At 41.6% G+C, this 22129-nt stretch overlaps 1 protein-coding gene across 1 annotated transcript in view; it reads right to left on the minus strand.

Moving 5' to 3' along the window:
• Positions 1 to 22129, minus strand: part of LRRK1 (leucine rich repeat kinase 1) — a 150778-nt gene that overhangs the window by 59075 nt on the left and 69574 nt on the right. The window contains exons 5-6 of the mRNA XM_017863388.1: positions 19233 to 19412; positions 18645 to 18793 (exon numbers count right to left, since the gene is read on the minus strand). Coding sequence (XP_017718877.1) covers positions 18645 to 18793; positions 19233 to 19412 — 329 coding nt within the window. The remainder of the gene's footprint in view (positions 1 to 18644; positions 18794 to 19232; positions 19413 to 22129) is intronic.

The following is a 22129-nucleotide window of genomic DNA, read 5'->3' on the forward strand; positions in this document are numbered from 1 at the left end:
CTCTCTCTCTCTCTCTCTGTCGTGCGCGCTCTCTCTTTCTCTGTCGCGCTCTCTCTCTCTCTCTGTTCACATGGATGAAAACGGACGGGCAGCACTGGATCTAAGGTCAGGAGAGTAGATTCTGAGCTGATTTTTTAAGACTAGTCACTCAATTGCCCTGGGCCTGTTTCATTGTTACTGTTTTACTCCCTACATTTTTTTTATTTTGAAAAATTTTTAAACTTCAGAAAAGTTGCACTAGGTCACATTGCACTCTCCACCTCCACTCACTGATTGTTAAAACACTGTCACATGGGCTTTTGCTTCTCTCTCTCCACATAAATACACACGCTTTTTATATTTTGATGAACCATTTGCCAGTAAATGATTATTGTGCTGCTTCACCTGTGAATACTTCAGCATGTATCCCTGAAGAATTATAATATTTTTATACATGACAGCCATATAATTATCATTTTCAATAAGTGTAATATCAATATAATATTAAGTTCACAGCCCATGTTCAAATAGTCTCAACTATCCCAGAAATGTGGTTTATAACTATTTTGTGTCCTGATCCGGGACCCCATCACAATTGCATGACATTGCAATCCCACACTGTGTTACATTGTCATGTTACTTTACTTTTCTTTTATCTAGAAGAGTCTCCACACCTTTTAATGTCTTTTTTTTTTTTTTTTTTTTTTTTTTACATCGTCATTGCATTAAGTCCTGGAACTTTTAGCCTCTTCATCAGGGGGCAGATGCTGGTGTGTTTCACTTCCTGTCTTACAGAATATCCCATAATCTGAATTTACTCAATTTTTTCCCAAAGTTTAGATTAAAGTTAGCTATTTTGGGCAACAACCTTAGAGTCCAGTTGAGTGGTTCCCACCGAATCCCACCTGGAGCACCTGATGTCAGGTATTCCTGCTACAGGTGGTACCCTGTTTGGTCTCTTGGTTAAGGTGGTGTCTGTCAGTCCCTCCTTTGTAAAGGTTAACATTACACCCTTTATGATTAGTAAACAATCTGTGGTGTGATATTCTGAGATTATGTGACTATTCTGTGTTTCTACATCCTTTTGCCCAGTGGGTTTAGCATCCTTTGCTGATCCTGGCCTGAATCAATTAGTACAATGGTGGTTGCAAAGAGAAAGTTTTGCTAAAGCTACCTTTCTTTCTACATATATTACCTGGCATTCTTCCGTACAGAAAAGCATTGCCTCCTCACCTCTTTAAGTATCACTATGGACACATGGATTCTTTTTTTCCCAAGTATCATTATTTTTTGATGCCCAAGTCATCCCCAATTTGTCCAGGGGAGCTCCATTTTGGGTGAGAGAGTGCCCCCTGTGTTCCTGTGACATATAGTTATCAGTTTTGGGGTACTCCTTGCTTCCTGGCAAAACAAGATCTTCCAGTCTCCTCTTGTACTTTCTAAGCCCAGACTTTGATTCCCTTTAGCAAAAATTGGTATTTAGAAACCAAGATCTGGGTGTGAGGTGTGTTCATCACTGCTGGACTGTCACTGCTTCTCAGCCCATTGATGGGACACAGCTCTGTATTTAACATGAGTGCATTCTGATGCCTCCAATTCAACACAGCAAAGTGGGTTTTTTTCCTAATCTTTCCATAATCCACAATTCACGATTGTATCACTCTTCTTTCCATTATCATTGGTTTTAATCTGTTAAATAAGTGGCTTGGATTAGATGATGCCTACGTCAATTCTGACCCCAATATATTTTCTGGTGGTCATCTTGCAAAGTACAGTGGCCTTCCATGAGGAGTCTTTGGATAAGCATGACAGTCAACCCAGCAACAGGCTGACAGGAAGGTCACCATGTGGACTTTGCAATGCCAAGTCAAAAAAGGTTCCACAGGGCCTGTATGCCTCTCCTTCCTGGATTCACAGAGACACACCCAGGTCTCAGGGGCAAGGGCCAGACAGCTGAACATGCAATAAAGGTGTTAAGATTGCAATCCAACCCTCTCCACTCACTCTGCATGGCCGTTATGGTAATTCAATATTGAATGGTTTGTACCCAAAATGAAATGGGAGCCAAAGGCAAGATGCAGAGGAGGCTGGTTATGGTTTTGGTTTTGACAACACATCTTAAGTGTCTATTGAAAATCTTTAAATAAAACTCTGAGGACCGTCATAGAATAAACAAAGCAACAGGAAATAATCAAAGTATTACTATAACATGCCCCAATTACGGTACAAATCCCCTGGGGAAGGGCTTAGGTGTGACTGTCCTTACAATGGCAGCCTCCCTCTCAACACCTCTTCCACATCCCCTGAGCTGGGGCTGGAGCCCTGAACTGCAGAAGGAGCAGGGGCTCGGCCTCAGGCTGCTTAACCAACTCCACGTGAACTCTGAGCAAATCACAGTGGAGGTGAGCACTTCCTTGGGCTCTGTCCAGCTTGAGATCCCATGTGTTAACCTCCCCACTGATATGTGTGGCACTGACTCAGCCTACATTTCTTTTGCTGCAGCAGACAGCATGGCCAACCAGAACCCAGACTGTACACTCCACAGTACAGAGCCCTGCCTGGCTGCCTCTGCAGCTCAACCTCATACCCACTATGCAGCAGAAACTAAATCAGTGTTTGTGAGCTGAAGAGATTCAAGTCACCAAGACCTGCAAGCCATCCACTCTGTGCACTTCTTACCAGATCAATCATCCTGAAATATCAAAGTCTGCTCAAGACCTTTCAGCTTTCCCTAGCCCACTCAGCCTTTAGCAGAACATCCAAAGTCCTTCCTTTGCAGCCTCCCAGCCCCCTAGTTGGCTCCCACCGACTTTTTCAACTTTATGTCTTCCTGCCTTTCATAGCTTGTCCCTGCCCACCCAGAGCAGCCTCTGATTTATAGTGATGCCCTTTGCCTTCCTGCAGGCAATGATTTGTGGGGTTAATTTATTCTGGATAAAAGAAATTAGGGGAGGGGGCACACTCCCAGAGCAGGGGAATTCAAGGCCAAGGAAAAGCTACCAATCGAAGTGCAGAAACTGCATGTTCATAAATAAACTGCAGGGCTCACAAAGTAGGCCCAACATTGACATTTGTAGGAAGGTTTTGGGAGCTACAAGGGTGTAGCCTTGCTGTTGGTAACTGACTGGCCCATGTGCTCAAGGGGCTGCCGGGGTGCTCTGGGGCTGCAGACCTCCCCTGCCTCCCTATTGGAATGTGAGTTATCATGGTGACCAAAGGGGCCAAGATGGGAGGACAACGTGGGAAGTACAAGGCGGGCCGGGCCTGGAGCTGAGAGGGTGATATGGTTTGGCTGTGTCCCCACCCAAATCTCATCTTGAATGAGATAGAGAATTATGGGTAGCTCCCATAATTCCTATGTGTTGTGGGGGGCACCTGGTGGAAGATAATTAAATCATGGGGCAGTTTCCCCCATACTGTTCTCATGATAGTGAATAAGTCTCAGGAGATCTGATGGTTTTATAAGGGGAAGCTCCTTTCCCTTGGCTCTCATTCTGTCTCTTGCCTGCTGACATGTAAGACGTGCCTTTCACCTTCTGCCATGATTGTGAGGCCTCCTCAGCCATGTGGAACTGTGAGTCCATTACACCTCTTTTTCTTTATAAATTGCCCAGTCTCAAGTATGTCTTTATCAGCAGTGTAAAAACAGACTAGCACAGAAGGTCTTTGCATACACCTCTTAGAGTGGACCTCCTTTCTCCTCTTGGAGAAAGCATATGTTGCCTGTTCCCAGAGCTCTTTCTAGGCTTATGCCCACGCATTTCTGCAGGAATGATATCCAATAAACTCAAGCCAGGAAGGAAGTGGTAAAAAGCAGTGGTAGTAGTGTGAGGTCAGTAAAGTGGCCGAGATTCTGCAGATGAGGCTGGTCTCTGTTCACACTGTGTGCTGTAAGCATGATGAAGGAGAAACACAACCCTTTCCACCTCTGTGCCCTACTCCATTTACTCTCTCCTGGAATTCAAAGTCCCTTCCCTCTCATCCAAATCCCATTCCTGCTGCAAGCCCCAGGTCAGGGATCCCCATCCTCTCCTGAACAAGTGCACATGTTACTATGCTGTAACGGGGATGCTGTCTTGAACTTGTGTCCGTACGTTCAGCAACACTTTCTTGAGTATTGCTGTGTGTAAACCATTCTGCCAGGCACTGGGGTGGATAAGAAGATGCAGAGGCTGCAGACAGAACTGATACTCAAGTAGTTTATGGTTCAGAGGGAAGAGGCGTGCCTACGTGTGTGTGTGGGGGGTGTGCATGTCTTTGTGCAGGGTGTGCACGGTTGTGCATGTGTGCCCATCTGGCTGCCCTAACTCAAAGGTTTCCTGACCTTCATGGTCTCAAACAGCACGTGATGCTGACCACCCAGCCAAGAAAGAACACTTGTAGGGAAACCTCCTGTGCTTCCTCTGGGGGTATTGCTTTATCAGAAGAAAATCATCAATAAGAAATAAGTGGCTGTGTGTACCACTGATTCCCCTCAACATGAGAAAGAGGAGAAAGCAGATGTCGCCCGTTCCCAGAGCTCTTTCTAGGCATATACCCACTGTGTTTCTGCAGGACCTCTGATAAACTCAAGCTGGGAGGGAAGTGGTAAAAAGCAGAAGTCTGCAAAAATATTGACACTTGGAAAATAGACATGTTGGAAATGGTTTCTGGGCTGGATGGACATTGAAAAACCTGTACAATTTCTACCTGGTCTGGGGCTAGTCTGAAAACTGATTTACAAAAGTTATTTTCTTTTTTAAGCACAGACATTACAGGGTGCCCAGGTGTCCACAAAGTGGCAGAGAGAAATGAGAAAAAACGCACAGTTAGAAAAGATGTCTAGGGCTGGGCGCGGTGGCTCATGCCTGTAATCCTAGCACTTTGGGAGGCCGAGGCAGGCAGATCTCTTGAGATCAGGAGTTCAAGACCAGTCTGGATAATGTGGTGAAGCCCTGTCTCTACTAAAAATATGAAAAATTAACTGGGTGTGGTGGTGCACACCTGTAGTCCCAGCTGCTTGGGTGGCTGAGGCAGAAGAATCACTTGAACCTGGGAAGTGGAAGTTGTAGTGAGCTGAGATTGCACCACTGCACTCCAACCTGGGTGACAGAGCCAGATTCCATCTCAAAATAAAAAAATAAAAAAATAAAAAGATGTTCATACACTTGACATTAAAACCTAGCTCTTCCAGCCCTGGAGCCCTCATTAGTCCTCATTATTTATTTGTGTTTAGTCCGGGCAGAATCACAACAAACAAGATTCCGAGAGAGCAAAGCCAGCAATTATATAATCCTATCCATGAAGGCTAAACTACAAAATCAATGACAGCTGGTTAAGGAGAAGCCAACAATTCAACACAGCAGTGGTTAAGCTCCACCCACTCTATCACAGACAGAGGGAGGATGTGTTCATGTTGGTTTTTCAAGCATGAGCCCTTTAAATCTCAGTCCAAGTGAAAGGAAGTACCACTTTCTCCAGAAGGCACAGTCCTATGATTTCAGAAACTTGTTCTTCATGGCAGTAGTAGTGACTTGGGTGGCTTTCAAGAAGGATTAGGTGTATTTAAGGGCAACTGGTTGATTCTAGACTGATGTGTAAGAAGGGCCTCCTCATCCGGTGATGGAAGCTGCCATTCAGGAGGGTACTAGACACCTTTACATGATGCTTCCTGGAGATGTTAGCCATAAAATTGCCACAGTGAATGAAGCACTGCCCCACAATGACATCTCTTATGTTTTTATATCAGTGCAAACCTATTAGTTGAAGAAAAAAATTGTTTAGTGAAGAGTTGGCATCTACAAAGCTTTTAGCCTAGTTTGAGCCTCAGCAGATGTGGCTGGCACCCCAGCCCAGAGCAGACTCAGAAAAGGATTCCTGGTCCTGGTGACGTATGCACACAGGTGTGCCCCTGTATGATTCTGTGGGGTCAAGAGCAGCTTTGCCAGAGTGATGTTGTCATGTTAGCTACTTACTAGGTCTCACTGAACCCACAAAGCAGAATTCATAGCTCTTCCCATGTCTCCAGCTCCTTGTTCCTGTCAGTTGGTCGGTATTTTGCTTTTGGCTCATGGGTAAGAATCTTCCCCCCTAGAAACTGTAGATCCTTTCAGAGCACAGAATATGGCTCAGTGACAAAAGGGCACGCCACAATAAAATGCAAGTAATAGGTATCTATTCAGTGAAGACACACATATTACAATGGGGGGAAATACACAAAAAAGTTCTTGAACTTGTCAGTTCTTGGCCCATACAAACCCCAAGTCTTTCTTTCTGCAGTTAAGCAAAAGATTCCTGGGACGGTGCCTTCTTGTTGAACCAGCCAGTAAGACAAGAGCCACATTCTGATACGCAGAAGTAACAACAAGAACAACTGAACAACCAAAGGAGCTGCAAAAATCAATGAGCCTAATCTGAAATGAAGAGACTCACTCAAAGGCCTGGAGAACATGCCAAAAGAAGCCCTGAAAACAAAGATGCTCAGAGCAGCAGGCCCAGAAATGACATCTGAAGGCTCATCCCAGGTTATCTGCATGATGCCAATGATTACAGTAGAGAAGAGATGATGGCTGCAGAGAGGGTCTGTGCACTGATGCCCACAAGCTGAAGGTAAATTTCAAGGCTACAAATGTCCTCTGGGAACCCAGACCATCAGAACGGGCCCTGAGCGACAGGGATTCAGTGACAGAGAATCGGCAACACTGGAGACAGCAGCTCTGTCCCAGCGTCCTTGTGCATGTAAAGGCCACAACAGAACCAAAATGAACTGTGCCTCATCTCTGCTCCCAGGAGAAATACTCACTGTGGGTTTTCTAAACACCTACTTCTCAAGTCCCTGCACTCTGGTGGAGACAAGCTCTTAAGGAGAAAGGAGGCATTTAAAACGGGAGGATGAGAAGGACACTGTACCTTGACTGTCTGTCTACCTGGTGTCTAAGGTGGCCCATGGCAGGTGGATCCAGGCCAAGGGCAATGAAGCGAAGGCGGCAAGGATGGTGTGATGGGTGGCAGTGTGTCCCAACAAAAAGATATGCTGAAGTCCTAAAGTCCTGTACCACGGAATGTGATTTTAATCAAAAACAGAGGTCATCTAGCCAAAATGAGGTTATTGTGGGGGCTATCATCCAATATGACTGGTGTTCTTATGAAAAAGGAGAAATTTGAACATAGAGGCAGACAATGGGAAGACGATGTGAAGACACAGGGAGAAGTTAGCAGATGACTGGAGAGATGTGGCCACAAGCCGAGGAGCGTCGGGGACCACCAGTAGTCCCCAGCAGCTGGAAGGGGCAGGGAAAGACCCTCCCTCAGGGCTTCTAGGAGAAGCTGACCCTTCCAACACCTTGACCGTGAACTGCTGGCCTCCAGGAGTGTGAGAGAATAAATTTCTGTTGTGTTAAGCACCTGGTTTTGGGTGCTTTGTTACAGCAGGTCTAGGAATTCAGATGGTAATGAGTCAAGGGAGGAGAGGGGAGGTTGGGGACATTCCATTGACACAGATTATGGTCACAATCACACAGATTACAAAAGGAAAGGCAAGGAACAGACTCTTAGAAAGCCAAAAGCATTCCTGTTGAGATAAATAGATTAGAAATTTAATTTTAAGGGAAATGACAATGACAGAAAAATCAGCCATTAAATTTGGGGAAAGCCTGTGAGGACTCTATGGTGTAAATGGAAAATTTCAGAAAGGACTTGAGAATAACTACCACAGGGAGTAGGGAAAGGAGAGACAAGAAAATGGGGGGACCGTTTCCTTCTAATCTAAGAGGGGCTTACCCACTTAAATAAAAGACTAAATGAGAGAAAACAATGAAGTCAGTTTTGACAATAGCATGTCTATTAAAAATATTGTAAATATCAGAATTAGTGGTTAGCTGCCAATATGTTTAAACAAAGAAAAGAAATATTACCATAGAAACCAGATAAGTGAGAAACCTAAGCACAAAAATAGCTTACAATGTACACTTCTGATCATATATTAAACAATCAACATGTAACATTCTGTATTAAACAATCAACATGTAACAATCTGTATTAAACAATCATTGTAATAATCTGTGGCTGCAAGTCCAGACTCTAGGCAAACAATCTGAAAGTAGAAATGTAAGATTTACTTACCAAAATAAAAATTATCAGTGACATAATTAGAGAAAAAGCAAACTTGTATGAAACAAACAAGGAAAATAAAGAATCAACTCCCAAAGGCTCCTAATTCAATATAATTTTTTTCCAGTCAAATATTTCAAATAACAAATAGTCCCATGTTATGTAAGTGGTTCCTTAATACAGGACTCATTTCATTTTATGAGTCAAAACCAGTTACTTTGCAAGGGCCATTAAAATTCCAGCCCAATTACATATAAGTACATGGATACAAAGCTGCAACAAAATATTTAATCAGCTATAACTAAACTCAGAGATTTAAGTTCTCTGGCCAGGTAGGGTCTACACAAAGACAACAGTGCGGCAGTAATTTAGGGAGAAGTGCAGCACACTCTATCAGAGAAAGGGAAACAGAGCTTTTCTTTTAAGCAAGTGAATGCCAAAAGATGTGTTTAGTAAAATTCATCACTTTTTCTTTGCTAAAATTCTTAAAAAATAGGTAGAGAGGTTTTTAAAACAAAAAGCAACATTGTACGTTTTTCTGTATTATTTCAGTCTTCCTTTTAAAATAGGAAACTTACAAGAAATCTCCTGTCACTAGTTCCAACTTAGGAATTTTGCCAATAGCGATTTGAGAGAGGGGAAAAAAATGCAAGAAATAAAATATGGTGTCTGCAGTTAACTAAGATACTTAACTTGCTTTTGAGAGAACCCTCAGTTTTCTCAACTTGTAAATAAAGACAAAACTTCCACCTCACAGGCTGTATAAGAGATTAAAATACAATATTTGGCAAAGTACTTTTTTAAAGCTATGAGGCCCTATGTAAACAGAAGGGAAGATATTGCATACAAAAATTTCAACCATCCACCGGTCCATTCATCCATCCACCTATCCACCCACCCACCTGTTCATCCATGCAACCATGCAATCATCCACCTACCCATCTACCCACCCATCTATCTATCCATCCATTCATCCATCCATCCATGCAACCACGTAACCATCAACCCACCCATCTACCCACCCATCTATCTATCCATCAATCTATCCATTCATCCATCTACCATCCTCCTATCCATCCATGCAACCATCCACTGACCCATCTATCTATCCATGCAACTATCCATCTATTCATCCATCCACACACCCACCCACCCATGCATTTTCTACCTACCCACCTATCCATTGTGTTCCAAGCCCTACACCAAGAGGAAAACACAGGGTGAGTAAAATTGGCCAAGGTTTCTGCTTTGAGGAAGCTTCCAGTTATGTGGAGAAATTGATTAAAGAAGAATGTCACCCAAACAGATAACCCAAAACTTTGTTTAGTGCTTTGAATGAAACTGACAGGGAGCTCTGAGACATAGAATGCTGGGATTGGGGTGAGTGACCACACCTGAAGGTTAAAGAAGGCCTTCTTGAGGGTATTGTGTGGGGATCTGCAGGGTGTCCTGGGTCAAGGAGCAGCAGTGTGCTGAGTGCTGAGGAGGCAGGCTCACTTTTACCTGACGAGGTGTGGTCTGCTTGCGGGTACAGCATGGATGGTATAGCCTTTGCCTGCCACCAGATATATTGGCCTTCCTTCCTTCCTTCCTTCCTTCCTTCCTTCCTTCCTTCCTTCCTTCCTTTCTTTCTTTCTTTCTTTCTTTCTTTCTTTCTTTCTTTCTTTCTTTCTTTCTTTCTTTCTTTCTTTCTTTCTATTTTGAGACAGAGTCTTGTTCTGTCATCCAGGCTGAAGTGCAATGGCACTATCTCGGCTCACTGCAACCCTGCCTCCCGGTTTCAAGTGATTCTCCTGTCTCAGTACCACAGTAGCTGGGATTATAGGCATGCACCACCACACCCAGCTAATGTTTGTATTTTTAGTAGAGACGGGTTTCACCATGTTGGCCAGGCTGGTCTCAAACTCCTATCCTCAGGTGATCCACCACCTCGACCTCCCAATGTGCTGGGATTATAGGCGTGAGCCACCACACCTACCAGACATGTTGGTTTCTTTCCCCCATGTCTTCTTATCACAAACAGCAGTGCTTTGACCATGTTTGTGGCAATCACTATTGATTTCATTTGAATTATGTCCTAGAGGTATTCTTCAGAAAGGAAATACTGAATTCAGAAAGGAAATACTGAAGGAAAAACCCTCAGGAAGGCCTTCCTTAACCCTCAGGCGTGGTCACTCGCCCCAACCCCAGCCTTCTGTGTCTCAGAGCTCCCTGTCAGTTTTATTCAAAGCACTAAACAAAGTTTGGGGTTATCTGTTTGGGTGACATTCTTCTTTAATCAATTTCTCCACATGTTCACTGGGAGAAAAGAGGTTTATAGCTTTTGCCACATGATGCCAATTACTTTCCACACATATGGAACAAATTCACAGTGCCAGCAGCAAGACATTGGTGTGTCCGTTGCTCTACTGCTCTGCCAAATGTCTTACTCAGTGTGTATATTTATTTTTGCTAGTTTAATAGGTGTGTGACAGTACTTGCAAGTTGTTTTAATTTGAATTTCTGTAATTGCCAGTAATGTTGTATATGTTTCCATGCCACGATTTACTGCCAGTGTTTTCTTACATGTAAATTAACTGTTCATTTTTCTCAAATTTTTACTTAGTGGAATCTGTGAGCAATGTGACAGCCAGGGCAAGAGTCTAGCCATCACTGCTGAGTCCCAAGCATCTAGCAGGTGATCTATAAACTTTGGCTAAATTAAATTCAATCATCAACTGACATGGAATTGCATCAGTGATCTGCTTTGGATTTAACTGTTTGTCAGTTATTTTTTCCGAACTATTTTCCATGTCTTTTCTTTTTAAAATTATGTTTTAGTATAAATAATTTTGCTTCAATGTTCATGTTATTTCTGATCATATATCTTCATATATGTTTAGAAATTGAAAGGCAATCATTTCCCTCTTAAAACTGGGATAAACATGCTTTTAAATATATATGTATCTATAGATATAAGATCTATAGATATTATATTAATAATATCTATAGATACGCATATTCTGATGAGTTTTCAGAGCTTAATGTTAACTTGTCTAGAATCCATTTGCATCGTAATGAACCTAAATCTCTGTACTGATATCCAACAGTTCTCACAGCCTTGGATAATGTTTCTTACTCTTATTCTCTTTCTTATTCTTTTCTCATTACATCTTCTAGTTTGTCACTTAAGTTCAAATAATAGTTTTTCTGTTTCTGCCTGTCTAGCTTAATCATTTTTCTCTGTTGTTATCTAAATACAAGTGATTGATATGCTGGCTGCTTTGTAGGATGTCTTAAAATCCAGCAGGAGAGCATGAACACCGGACTGAAAAGCCATGTGCTGTTCCCATTCACTATTCTGCCATGTGACCCTGGCTACCCATTTTCGAGTTCTACGAAGCACTAACATACACATGGATAGCATCACATTTGTCTCCTGTTCCACAGGGAAAGCATATGGGCGAGGAAGAGGACAGGGGAAGCTTCAGTATTTGGAACCTAGAGAAAATGGGCATGTGTGGGACAATGGACTGAACTGCTCACCAGGGCACAAGAAAAGTGGAACTGGTGGAAGGATGCTGGGAACAGTCCAGGGTTTGCTTTCGTGATTCTCAGAGGGTAGGGAAAGGGCCCCCTCTTCTGTTCACACAAGCGATTGTTGAAAGGGCCAGGCCAAGAGGAGTCAGGGTCCATGCCCCAGCACTGGCTCTTACCATGGGGGCCTTGCTGGGCCAGGCTGAATTCTGGGAATGCCAGTGCCCACGTCTGGTCCTATAGTAGCACCACCTGCTGAGAAGAGGGTATGTGGCACCAGGGAAGTGGTGATGTGTGCGGAAGTGCTCTGCAATGCACAAAACTCTGGAATAACACCCTCTGCACCAAATGTGAGGTCCTACTTAAGACAGGGATGTTCTCCAGAGGCCTCAGGAAAGGCCACCAGCCCCTGGCCATCAGGCACTCTCATGAGCACGCAGCCGTGGGCTCAGATGCCTCCATCAGCAGCTTGCATAGCCCCAGTAAAGCGCCTGCCTTAACTCTGAGGATGTGCAGCTGGGCTGCTTGCGCTCTGGCACTGACACACAGACATGAAGGGTGGGGCACCAGGAACTTGTAAGCTACATAAGGCGGAACTGATCCAAAAAGTAATAATAAATGTCCCTCTCTCTTTAGGTTAGCTGCCAGATTTGAAATCATTAGAGACTTTTAAAAGGAAATTAATAATTTCCCCGTTGGGTTGTTTGAAAGTTAATTTCAGGTCTGGTCTACTTCCCACATTTAAAACAGCCCCAGTGAGCCCTCAGCCTGGCTCTCTAACTGCTGAACAGGAACGAACATCGTGGTTATTCTGGGATCTGATTAGGCTTTTCCTGGCATTTCTGAGTTTTCTTTTTCCTTTCTGGGTGTGACAACATCAAAGCATTAAGCTATTTCTTATGGCAACACAGCTAAACATTGACACGATGTTCACCATGAACGTAGGCCGTCTTATTAGATGTTCAGGCAAAACTTCAGCAGCTTTAAGAGGAGCACTGCCCAGCCAGGCAAACAGTGTGGCCAGGTCTGACTTTACTTCATTTTTGTTCCTTAAAGAGTGTGTTCCAACAGTCCAGACCATACAGTGTGGCCTCTGGAACCTTCTTCAACCAAACACCAACAAAACCCAAGCAGCCAGCCACTGCCAACGGAAAACAAATGTGGTTTCTGTGCACTTTCTCCCTTTGCTGGCAGAGGTGGATTTGGGCTATGCTTGACCTAGAAACATGCAGGTAGCAAATTACATTAAAAATACTGACCAGCTGGTGGGTTAAGCAGAGCTCAACCACACAAAAAACACAATGGCACATGCATGATCTCCCTAAGACATCATCGTGTGGCCTGTGACTGCTTGTTGTACCAGGGCTGGAGCGACAACCTCCGTCACGTGTGCCCTGACGGAATTGTTACTTCAACAAGGTCACAGCCATGAGTGCCAGCAGTGCCAAAGGAGTTTTCAGGCCATGTATCATGTCAGTGAAGCACCCTTTTAATGCCTACCCTTGTGTAATATTCTGAACCAACCCAAACTCTCAGTTTAATCCCACTGGATACCTAGGAAGGTAGGAGCACTTACCTCTGGCTCCTGGGTCATGCTTCCTGACTGCTGGAACCCTCTGTCTGGACCCCTCTCTCCTCTCTTCTGCCAGCAGCACAGAAGGAAATTGGCTGTTGCAGGTTGGAGATGATGGGGCAGCCAGGTACACCCACTCCAAAGTACTTGCTTTTGAAATTCACTTGAATGCTAAAAATACCGTCTGCTTTGGGGAAGCTCAAGGGGTCCTTGTGACTCACGTTGTGCTGAAATTTCATTTCCTCTTCTGATTCCACGCAACAGAGCCAATGAGAGGAAAAGCAACATTGCCTTTCCCTTGTCTTTTCATTCACAAAATGCAGTAATCACTTCCTCCATGCTCTATGCCAACCTTGGCATGTGTAAGAAGAGTTATCTCACAGAAAAGATCACAGGTAGAAGACAACAGCCGTTTCTGCTTTTACCCTTACACCAAGAAAATCGGAGTCACTGGCTCTTGACTTTGGGTGCACATTGGAATCATCTGGAGAATTTTTAAAACTCCTCATGCCAGGTGTCACCCCACAGATTCGGATTTAATCAGTGTAGGATGTGGTCTGAGCATCAGGATTTTAAAAAGTTCCCAGGGATTCTGATGGGCAGAGAATCATTAGTCTATGTGAAACCTAGGCAGTATAGTTCAGGAACTGAGAACTGGGGAAAGCCCTGCGTTCGGAAGTCTAAGCATCAATACTGTTTAGTATTTGTCATCCTTGGACAAATAACATAATGTCTTTATACCTCAATAATTTCATCTGTAAAACAGATACTATTCCCTGCAGTTCTTACTGAGGTCTTATGAGGACCTAACAAGGTAAGAAAGTGCTTGGAAAAATAACAAGGACTACATAGATGTAAGGGTTAGATGATCATTATTTCCTTTGGTGATGTGAGGCTAAGAGCAATATAACTAATATTTATTGAGCACTTATTATGTGCCAGGGCCTGTGCTAAGTGCACAGCTGCCCTCCATGGTGAAGATTATTGTTAACCCTATTTTATAACTGAGAAAACCAACCAAGGAATGAAAGGTAGAAATATACAGAAAGTACAATATCAGTATTCTTTAGAAACTAGGAAACCAGCAGGAATAAGGGAAGGGCAAAAAAGAAATAGTAATAAATTAAAGAGATGGAAAAATATATACTAATAGGACAGGTTCTACACAGATATGAAGTGGGTGGATTCCTCTTTCAAAAGAAACACACTCAGATGAGATTAAAACCCAAATGCTGTTTACAAGAAATGTACCTATGGTAAAGAGACAAACAAAAACCTGAACATAAATATCTGGGAAAACTTACGCAAGGTTGACACAAAGAAAAAGAGGGCAAAGTGGCCACGTGAAGAGAAAACAAACTCAATTTCAAGGATAGAGACATCAACAGGATTAAGGTGGCCATTTGATATAACCAAAATAGGTATTGATGAGTCATAAGCCAGAAACCAGGTATGTCAAGCAAAACCTTGTAGAGACATAAGAAGAACGAGATTTAAAATACTAGCAGAAGTGGGAAATAAATATATGTATTTGTGTCGATGGATGTATGTACACTTGTACATCTCTGTATATCTGTATATCTCTATATCTATATTTCAGACTCTGATAAAGAAAGCCAGCACAAATAGGCAGCACATAAAGGGCTCAAATACTGTAATCAACAAGCTAAAATTAGAGAAAAGAAAGGAAGAAATAAATATTCAATTCAAGAAATAGGTAACATCTATTAGGCATTTGCCATGTGCCAGGCATTGTTATTAGGATGTTACAAATATTACTACATTTATTTGTCAAGCATCCCTCTGAGACAGGTATTTTATTGCTTTTCTCACTAAACCAAGACACAGAGGAAGACCCTGCAGCAGTGAAGCCTGGAGTCCAGATGAGAATCAGGAATTCTCATGCCAAGGCCTTGCTTTAACCTCAACACTATCAACAAAACACTCAAAAAAGAACATATGGGCAGGGCAGAGTGGCTCATGCCTGCGATCCCACCACTTTGGGAGGCCGAGGCAGGCGGATCACCTGAGGTCAAGACTAGCCTGATCAACATGGTGAAATCCCATCTGTACTAACAATACAAAAATTAGCTGGGCATGGCGGTGCATGCCTATAATCACTGCTACTCAGGAGGCTGAGGCAGGGGAATTGCTTGGACCTGGGAGACGGAGGTTACAGTGAGCTGAGACCATGCCATTGCTCTCCAGCCTGGGTGACAAGAGTGAAACTCCATCTCAAAGAACAAAAACAAAAATAAACAAACAAACAAAAAACCCAAAACAACCATATGAAGAGGGTTTTAATACAGACAGAAGTGAAAATTAATGAAATAATAAACAAAACAAGTAATTAGAAAAATCTATCACGTTCCTTGACAGTTCCTTGTGTTTTAACATAAATCTCTGGCTGATTTGATTAAGTTTGAAAGAGAAAAAGTAAAATTGTTCAACAGCATAAATGAAAAGAGTAATATAAGTATAGATATAGAAGAAAAGAATAAGAAAAATGTCAATGCAACATTATGACGGCAAATTAAAAAACCTAAAGGAAATGGATAATTTTCTACCAAAATATAATTTCCTGATTTGCATATAAGGGAAAGCAGACAATGTGAATTGACAAATGACTTCAAAAGGAATCAGAAAATAAAGATCTGCTTTATCTAATTAACCATTAACAATATATAATTCCTATGAGACTTCTCCAGTCAATAATAAGATGGGACGTTCCCCAGGTTATTTTGTAAAGCTAGCATCATCTTATATAAAACCACATAAAAACATTAAAAATAGAAAATTATAGATCAATTCACCTGTAAACACAGATGCAGAAACTGTAAATAAAATATCAACAGATCAAATCCAGCAGTTAAAAAAAGACAATTAGCATTTATAGTAGGAGTTCAAGGTTGAGTCAACATCTATCATAATCATTTATTCAATTAATAAATTAAAGTAGAAAAACTATATGAATACACTAATTGCTGCAAAAGGGATTTGAAAATTTAGCAATGTTTCCTAATACAAACTCAAAGCAAAAATGAATACATGGAAACTACCTAAATATAACAAGAACCTATTTGCTAACTGTCTAGAGCAAATGCTCATAAACTGGTGACACCAAGACATTTAAAATCAGGAATAAGATAGATATAACTGCTAGAATCATGATTATTCGACTTTTGAAATTGCTAAAGATACACAATAAGACATGGAATAATAAGTTGTATAAATATTAGAAGAGATAAACTTGTTTTGAAATTGCAGAATATGTGATCATATATCCAAAAGTATCAAGGAATTCTAGTGAAAACTACATTAGAGTGAACAAGAGAAGATGGGAAAGGAACTGGATAAAATAGAAATAAACAAAACAACTTTTCTCCATACCAGTAATATCAGGTTGGAATAGAAATGGAAAAGAGTTATATAAATATATAGATAGTTCATTAAAATGGTAGCAAAAACAATAAAAAAGTCACAAATAGACAAGACAGGTCCAGGACTTTTAGGAATAAAAGAAAAATACCTCATTAAAGAACACAAAAGCTACAAAATAGAGTCACTGTGGGAAATCAGCAAAATAGAAAAACAAACGTCTGATAATAGTTCAGTCAAGATATCTTTGGAAAAAACAAATGAACAGAAAACTTGCATTAACAGATTGTAAGACTTAAATGCAGTGCCTATAATCAAAACAATATGACATTTGCCCGAAACAGATTAATAGGCCAGTGAACCAGTACTGAGAATCCCAAAATGTATACAGATATAGGTACTGGGGAAAATGCCAATGGTGACATTTCAATTCAGAGGAAAAAGAAAACTTTATTTTAAAAATTGTGCTAGAGTAACTGGCTATCTGGAAGAGATAAAAGTTAGCCACCTCCATCCTTTGCCACTTCCCTCATACAATACACACAAATAAATACCAGAAAGGTTAAAGCTTAAAATTTAAAAACTAAATGAATGAAAACATTACAAGGAACTCCAGGAGAATACTGAAATAAAATTAGAGTGAAAGTGGCCTTCTTGCATAACTACATACCAGAAAGGAAAAGATGAACATACTGAATTATGTATTATTTTATCTTTGCTATCACAAAAGACAACAAAAAAAGAAAAATAATGGATTGGGAAAAATATTGGCAACATTTATGATAAACAAAGTCTTAAAATCTCTAATGTCCAAAAAAAAACCCTCCAAAGTGAGAAAAAAAGACAAACAATCCTTTAGAAAAAATAATCAACTAACATTAACAGGCAGTTCACATAAAGGGAATGCAGATTAATAATATAACATGGAAATTAAAATAAGGAGATATTATTTTTGCCTATCACACTGATGAAAATTAATAGGCTCCAGGATGCCTAATGCTGGCTGAGGTGTGGAGGCGGAGAATCCCATATATTGTTGGTGAAAGTGTGAATCACCAGAGTGTGTGTGGGCAGTGTTTCCAAAGCAGTCCACTTTTAGGACTGTGCTCCACATAGGCAAACATACTATAGCAAATAAGGCTATATTGCAAGAGGAAAAAAAAAAAAGAAATATTTCAAATGTTCACCAATAGGAGGAGAGCTATGTCAACTAAGCTACATTGGCTCTATGTATTTAAAGAATGTATCTAAAAGAATGAGTTGTAGCCACACTAACTGATCTAGAGGAAGTTTATGATAGAGTACTACATTTAAAAAGCCAAGTTGAAGATAATGTAAATAATGCAATACTATTTTTGTTATTAAAATGGGAAATTAAAACTAAACCCTATATAGGTTTATAAATGTTTGTATAGCATTGCATATAGAAGGATGTGAAACGATCCCTACCAGGTTGTTAAATTATTTACTTCAAGGGCAGAAGATTCATAATTTTTACTACCACTCTCAATTGTGATCACTTGTTATAACAATCATATATGACTTTAGTAATTTTAAAATTTAACACCTAAAAATTTAAAAAAGAAATATGTTAAATATGATATATTTAACCAATTTTGAAAAAAATCAAGAAAACAAAAGCAAAACAAACAAAAAAAACTTTGGGAGGGGGATGAAGCCCAGATGTCCCCTTTAAAACTCATGATAAAATGTAATTGCTGTTGTGAAGATATTAAGGGGTGGGACCATTAAGAGGTGATTAGGCCAAGAAGGCCCCACCATCATAAATGGATTAATGTTGTTATGTTATTTTGAGGGTGGGTTGTTATAAAAGTGAGTTCTTCCCTCTCAGTCTGTTGGTCTCTTGCCCTTCACATTCTGTCATGGGATACCACTGCATGAAGGCCCTCACCAGATACCAGCACTTTTGCCATGGGATACCACTGCATGAAGGCCCTCACCAGACACCAGCACTATGCTCTTGGGCTTCTCAGTCTCCAGAACTGTAAGCCAAATATATTTCTGTTTATTATAAATTATCCAGTCGGTGGGATTCTGTTACAGCAATAGAAAAGGAACTAAACACACTCCACAGGCAGTGACTACTCACTGTTTTTCCCGGATAACTGCTGGGCAAGGCACTGGCTTCAATGAAATACTTTCTCAGCAGATGTTTGCTGGGGTCAGGACTATCCAGTAAGATGTAGGAACAGAAATAGGCCCCATGCCGAAGCAGGAATATTGCAATGTCTTCATTCCCTAAAGGAACAAAACCAGAAAGCTAAAGGCATGCAGGTACAGAAAGTGTCATAGTTGTTGGAAGGGCAGACTCTGATATGTGGAATGGAAACTGAAAAGGTATTTGTGCTGGTTGGACTTCTCTATTTACTTCCCTTGATGCATGAAGTTCCTGTTAGTAGGAGAATTTCTGTGGGACTTTGCCCCTTGGAGTGCCTCATACAACAGTCCCATTAGACACAGTCAGTCTCTGTCACTGAAATCCCCTTGTGGGGGCAAGTAAGGGGAAAATGAGGAAGGGTGCAGATATTTTGAAAAAGAAACACAGAACAGGAATTGCAAAAGTCTCCTTACAGAGGTAATTTGAGAGCCAAGAGTGAGAATAAAGACACAGTCCCACATCTGGAGGCTGAGATGGTTTGCATGGTCAGGGTTGACTCAGGGTAGTGGGGAAACCCACCTGACTTGATGGCCGCATACAGGGGCAAGCGTACGATGACCGGGAACTCATTCTTCCTGACAGCGTAGCTCTCTGGGTCAGCCCCATGCGTCAGGACCAGGAGCTTCACAACCCCCAGGTGCCCTTGTTGGCAAGCTAAGGCCAGCATCCAGTTCAGCAGCCGTTGAGGACTGCAGGGACCTGGCAGGAGATGGCAGGACAAAGGGAAAGTGCCACTGAAGGGTGCTGCTTGCTCCCACTCTGCTCTTCCCTTAGATCATTAGTAACAATGGACTGACCAAATAAAATGTGGTACATTTGCACCATGGAATACTATACAGCCATAAAAAAGAATGAGATCATGTCCTTTGCAGCAACATGGATGGAGCTGGAGGTGATCATCCTACGTGAACTAACACAGGAACAGAAAACCAAATATTGCATGTTATCACTTATAAGGGGCAGTAAACATTGAATGAACATGGACAGAAAGAAGGGAACAACAGACACTGGGGACTACTTGAGGGTGGAGGGAGGAAAAAGGGTGAAGATTAAAAAACTACCTATTTGGTACTATGCTTATTACCCAGGTGACAAAATAATCTGCATACCAAACCCCAGCAACATGCAATTTACCCATGTAACAAACCTGCACATGTACCCCTGAACCTAAAGTAAAAGTTAAAAAAAAAAAAAAAAATCCAACTGCCCTGTTTCCAGCTGAAAGTTGCTTCTTTTGAGTTGATAGTGTTTTCTGGAATAGCCCCTCTGAATTGCATATGACATTTACACACATCATTCCCCCACCTGCTTGTCAGAAAATGCCAAGCAATAAAATGTAGGATTAAAAATGGCATATCCAGCTTGATCTAAGCCAAATAAAAAATGAATGTGTGGAAATAAGACTAGAAAGAACTACCCCAGTGTTGTGGTATTATCTCTGGGCTCTCCCCTGCCCTCCCCCCTCCCCTAGAGTAACATTACATGCAGGAGTATGAACTCTGGAGACAGGCAGTTTAGAGTTAAAATAATTTAGCTATGTAATTTTGGACACATTTCTTAATCTCTCTCTCAGTTTGGCTGTTGGTAAAATCAGAATAAAAATACTCATCCTCCCAAGTTTAATATGAGGACTACATCACAAAATGTGTGTCAAGTGCCTGGATAATAAATCCTAACTCATTATGTTGTATCATTGTATTATTAGAGTACTAACACTTTCCCACATTTTAAAATTATCTATAATATACATATATTACTTTCATGAATAATAATAATAAAAGCTTTGGTGAAAGAAATGGATCTGTCAGGCCTAAAACTGAGAATTTCTCTCCAATAGAACTGCCTACTTAATTCCAGGATGAAATAACACTTAGCACATTGAATTAACAGGGACAGTGTGGGCTGAAATGTTACAATATCTTCAAGTTCAAAATAGTGCAATATCTTTTGGGTCTAGTTGCCATGGAAAAATGACCTCATCTTCTGCATGGACACTTCCCACATGCATCATAACACTGTCTCATTTCCAGAGGCACATAGTCCTAGGGATCAAAGTGCTCCCAAGTGAGGAGAGAGTGACCCTCTCCTTCACGACAGGACATTGATCAGGAAAGCAGGGTCAGGACGGCCCTGTTATTCACCAAATAAAGCATGTAGCATAGGACTGAGGCTGGAGCCAGTGCCAAGTAAATATCCCTTCTTCTCCCTCTACTGTTAATCAGAATTAATGATTTGTAGGTATGTTAACAGAAAATAAGTGACCCCTAATTCACTTACACAAGAATATCTAGGTAAGAGAAACACAGTAACAATGCTAGTAACTTCTGTTGAGATGTGGATGTGCCAGTCTTTGGAGGCAGGCATTGTATTTCAGGACCACGATTTTAAGGTGAGGAAACCAAAGCTCAGAGAGGTTTGGAAATGTAGGAGATTGGTCAGAGTGGTGGGAAAAACTACAGTGAAAGGATGCAAACCTTCTGAAAGTTCAGAAGGTTCTGCAGAGCCCTGGGGGAGAATAGCTGAAGGCAGAGGGCAAGGAGTGTAGGGAAATGTATCTTAAACAGGCTTATTTACTTATGGTGACCAGGAACTGACCTTTGATCATCTGCTGACTTGACGTTCCCTGAAATGGGAACAATAAATGTTAATTACCTACAGGTTGTGTTCGCTCCAGGTTTTCGGCATTGTGCCTGCATTGAATAAAAGCAAGCAGCTCTAGCTTCTCCAGGCTGCTCTCTGGCCACTAGAGCCAGGCAGTCACCCAGCTGCTCTTACACTGTATACCTGTATCTGAGTACTCATTTCATCCATCAGCCAGGGTCTGTGGGACACAGCCAGCAGGGAAACTTCCTGAAGGTCCCCTAGTTAGTAAATAACAAGGTCAAGACTTAAACCTTGGTTTGTCTAAAATCAAAGGGTGCTCTCTTAACCACACAAAACCCCTACAGGTATTATCTACAGCCTAAGGCCAATGACACTCAGAGGAGCCCCTCTTCCTCCCTGCTCAGCTTCAGAGACCAGGAATCACATAACAATGTGCTTCAAAGAATAAATCCCATCAACCTCTCATCCCTCTTCTTCTCAAACCCTCCTTTGTTCTCTAGCTGCTGCTTGTTTTTGCTTTTTGTTTGAGAGAGGGTCTCCTTCTATCTCAGCCTGGAGTATAGTAATGTGATCCTAGCTGACTGCAGCCTCGGACTCCTGGGCTCAAGTCATTCTCCCACTTCAGCCTCCTGAGTACCTGGGAATATAGGCATGTGCCACCATGCCTGGTTAATTAAAATTTTTTTTTTGTAGAGACAGGGTCTCACTGTGTTACTCAGGCTGGTCATGAACTCCTGGGCTCAAGTGATCTTCTTGCCTTGACCTCGCAATGTGTTGGGATTACAGGCATGAGCCACCATGTCCGGCCTGTC

The sequence above is a fragment of the Rhinopithecus bieti genome, unplaced genomic scaffold (assembly GCF_001698545.2).
Source record: "Rhinopithecus bieti isolate Rb0 unplaced genomic scaffold, ASM169854v2 scaffold_69980, whole genome shotgun sequence".
Taxonomy (NCBI): Eukaryota; Metazoa; Chordata; class Mammalia; order Primates; family Cercopithecidae; genus Rhinopithecus; species Rhinopithecus bieti.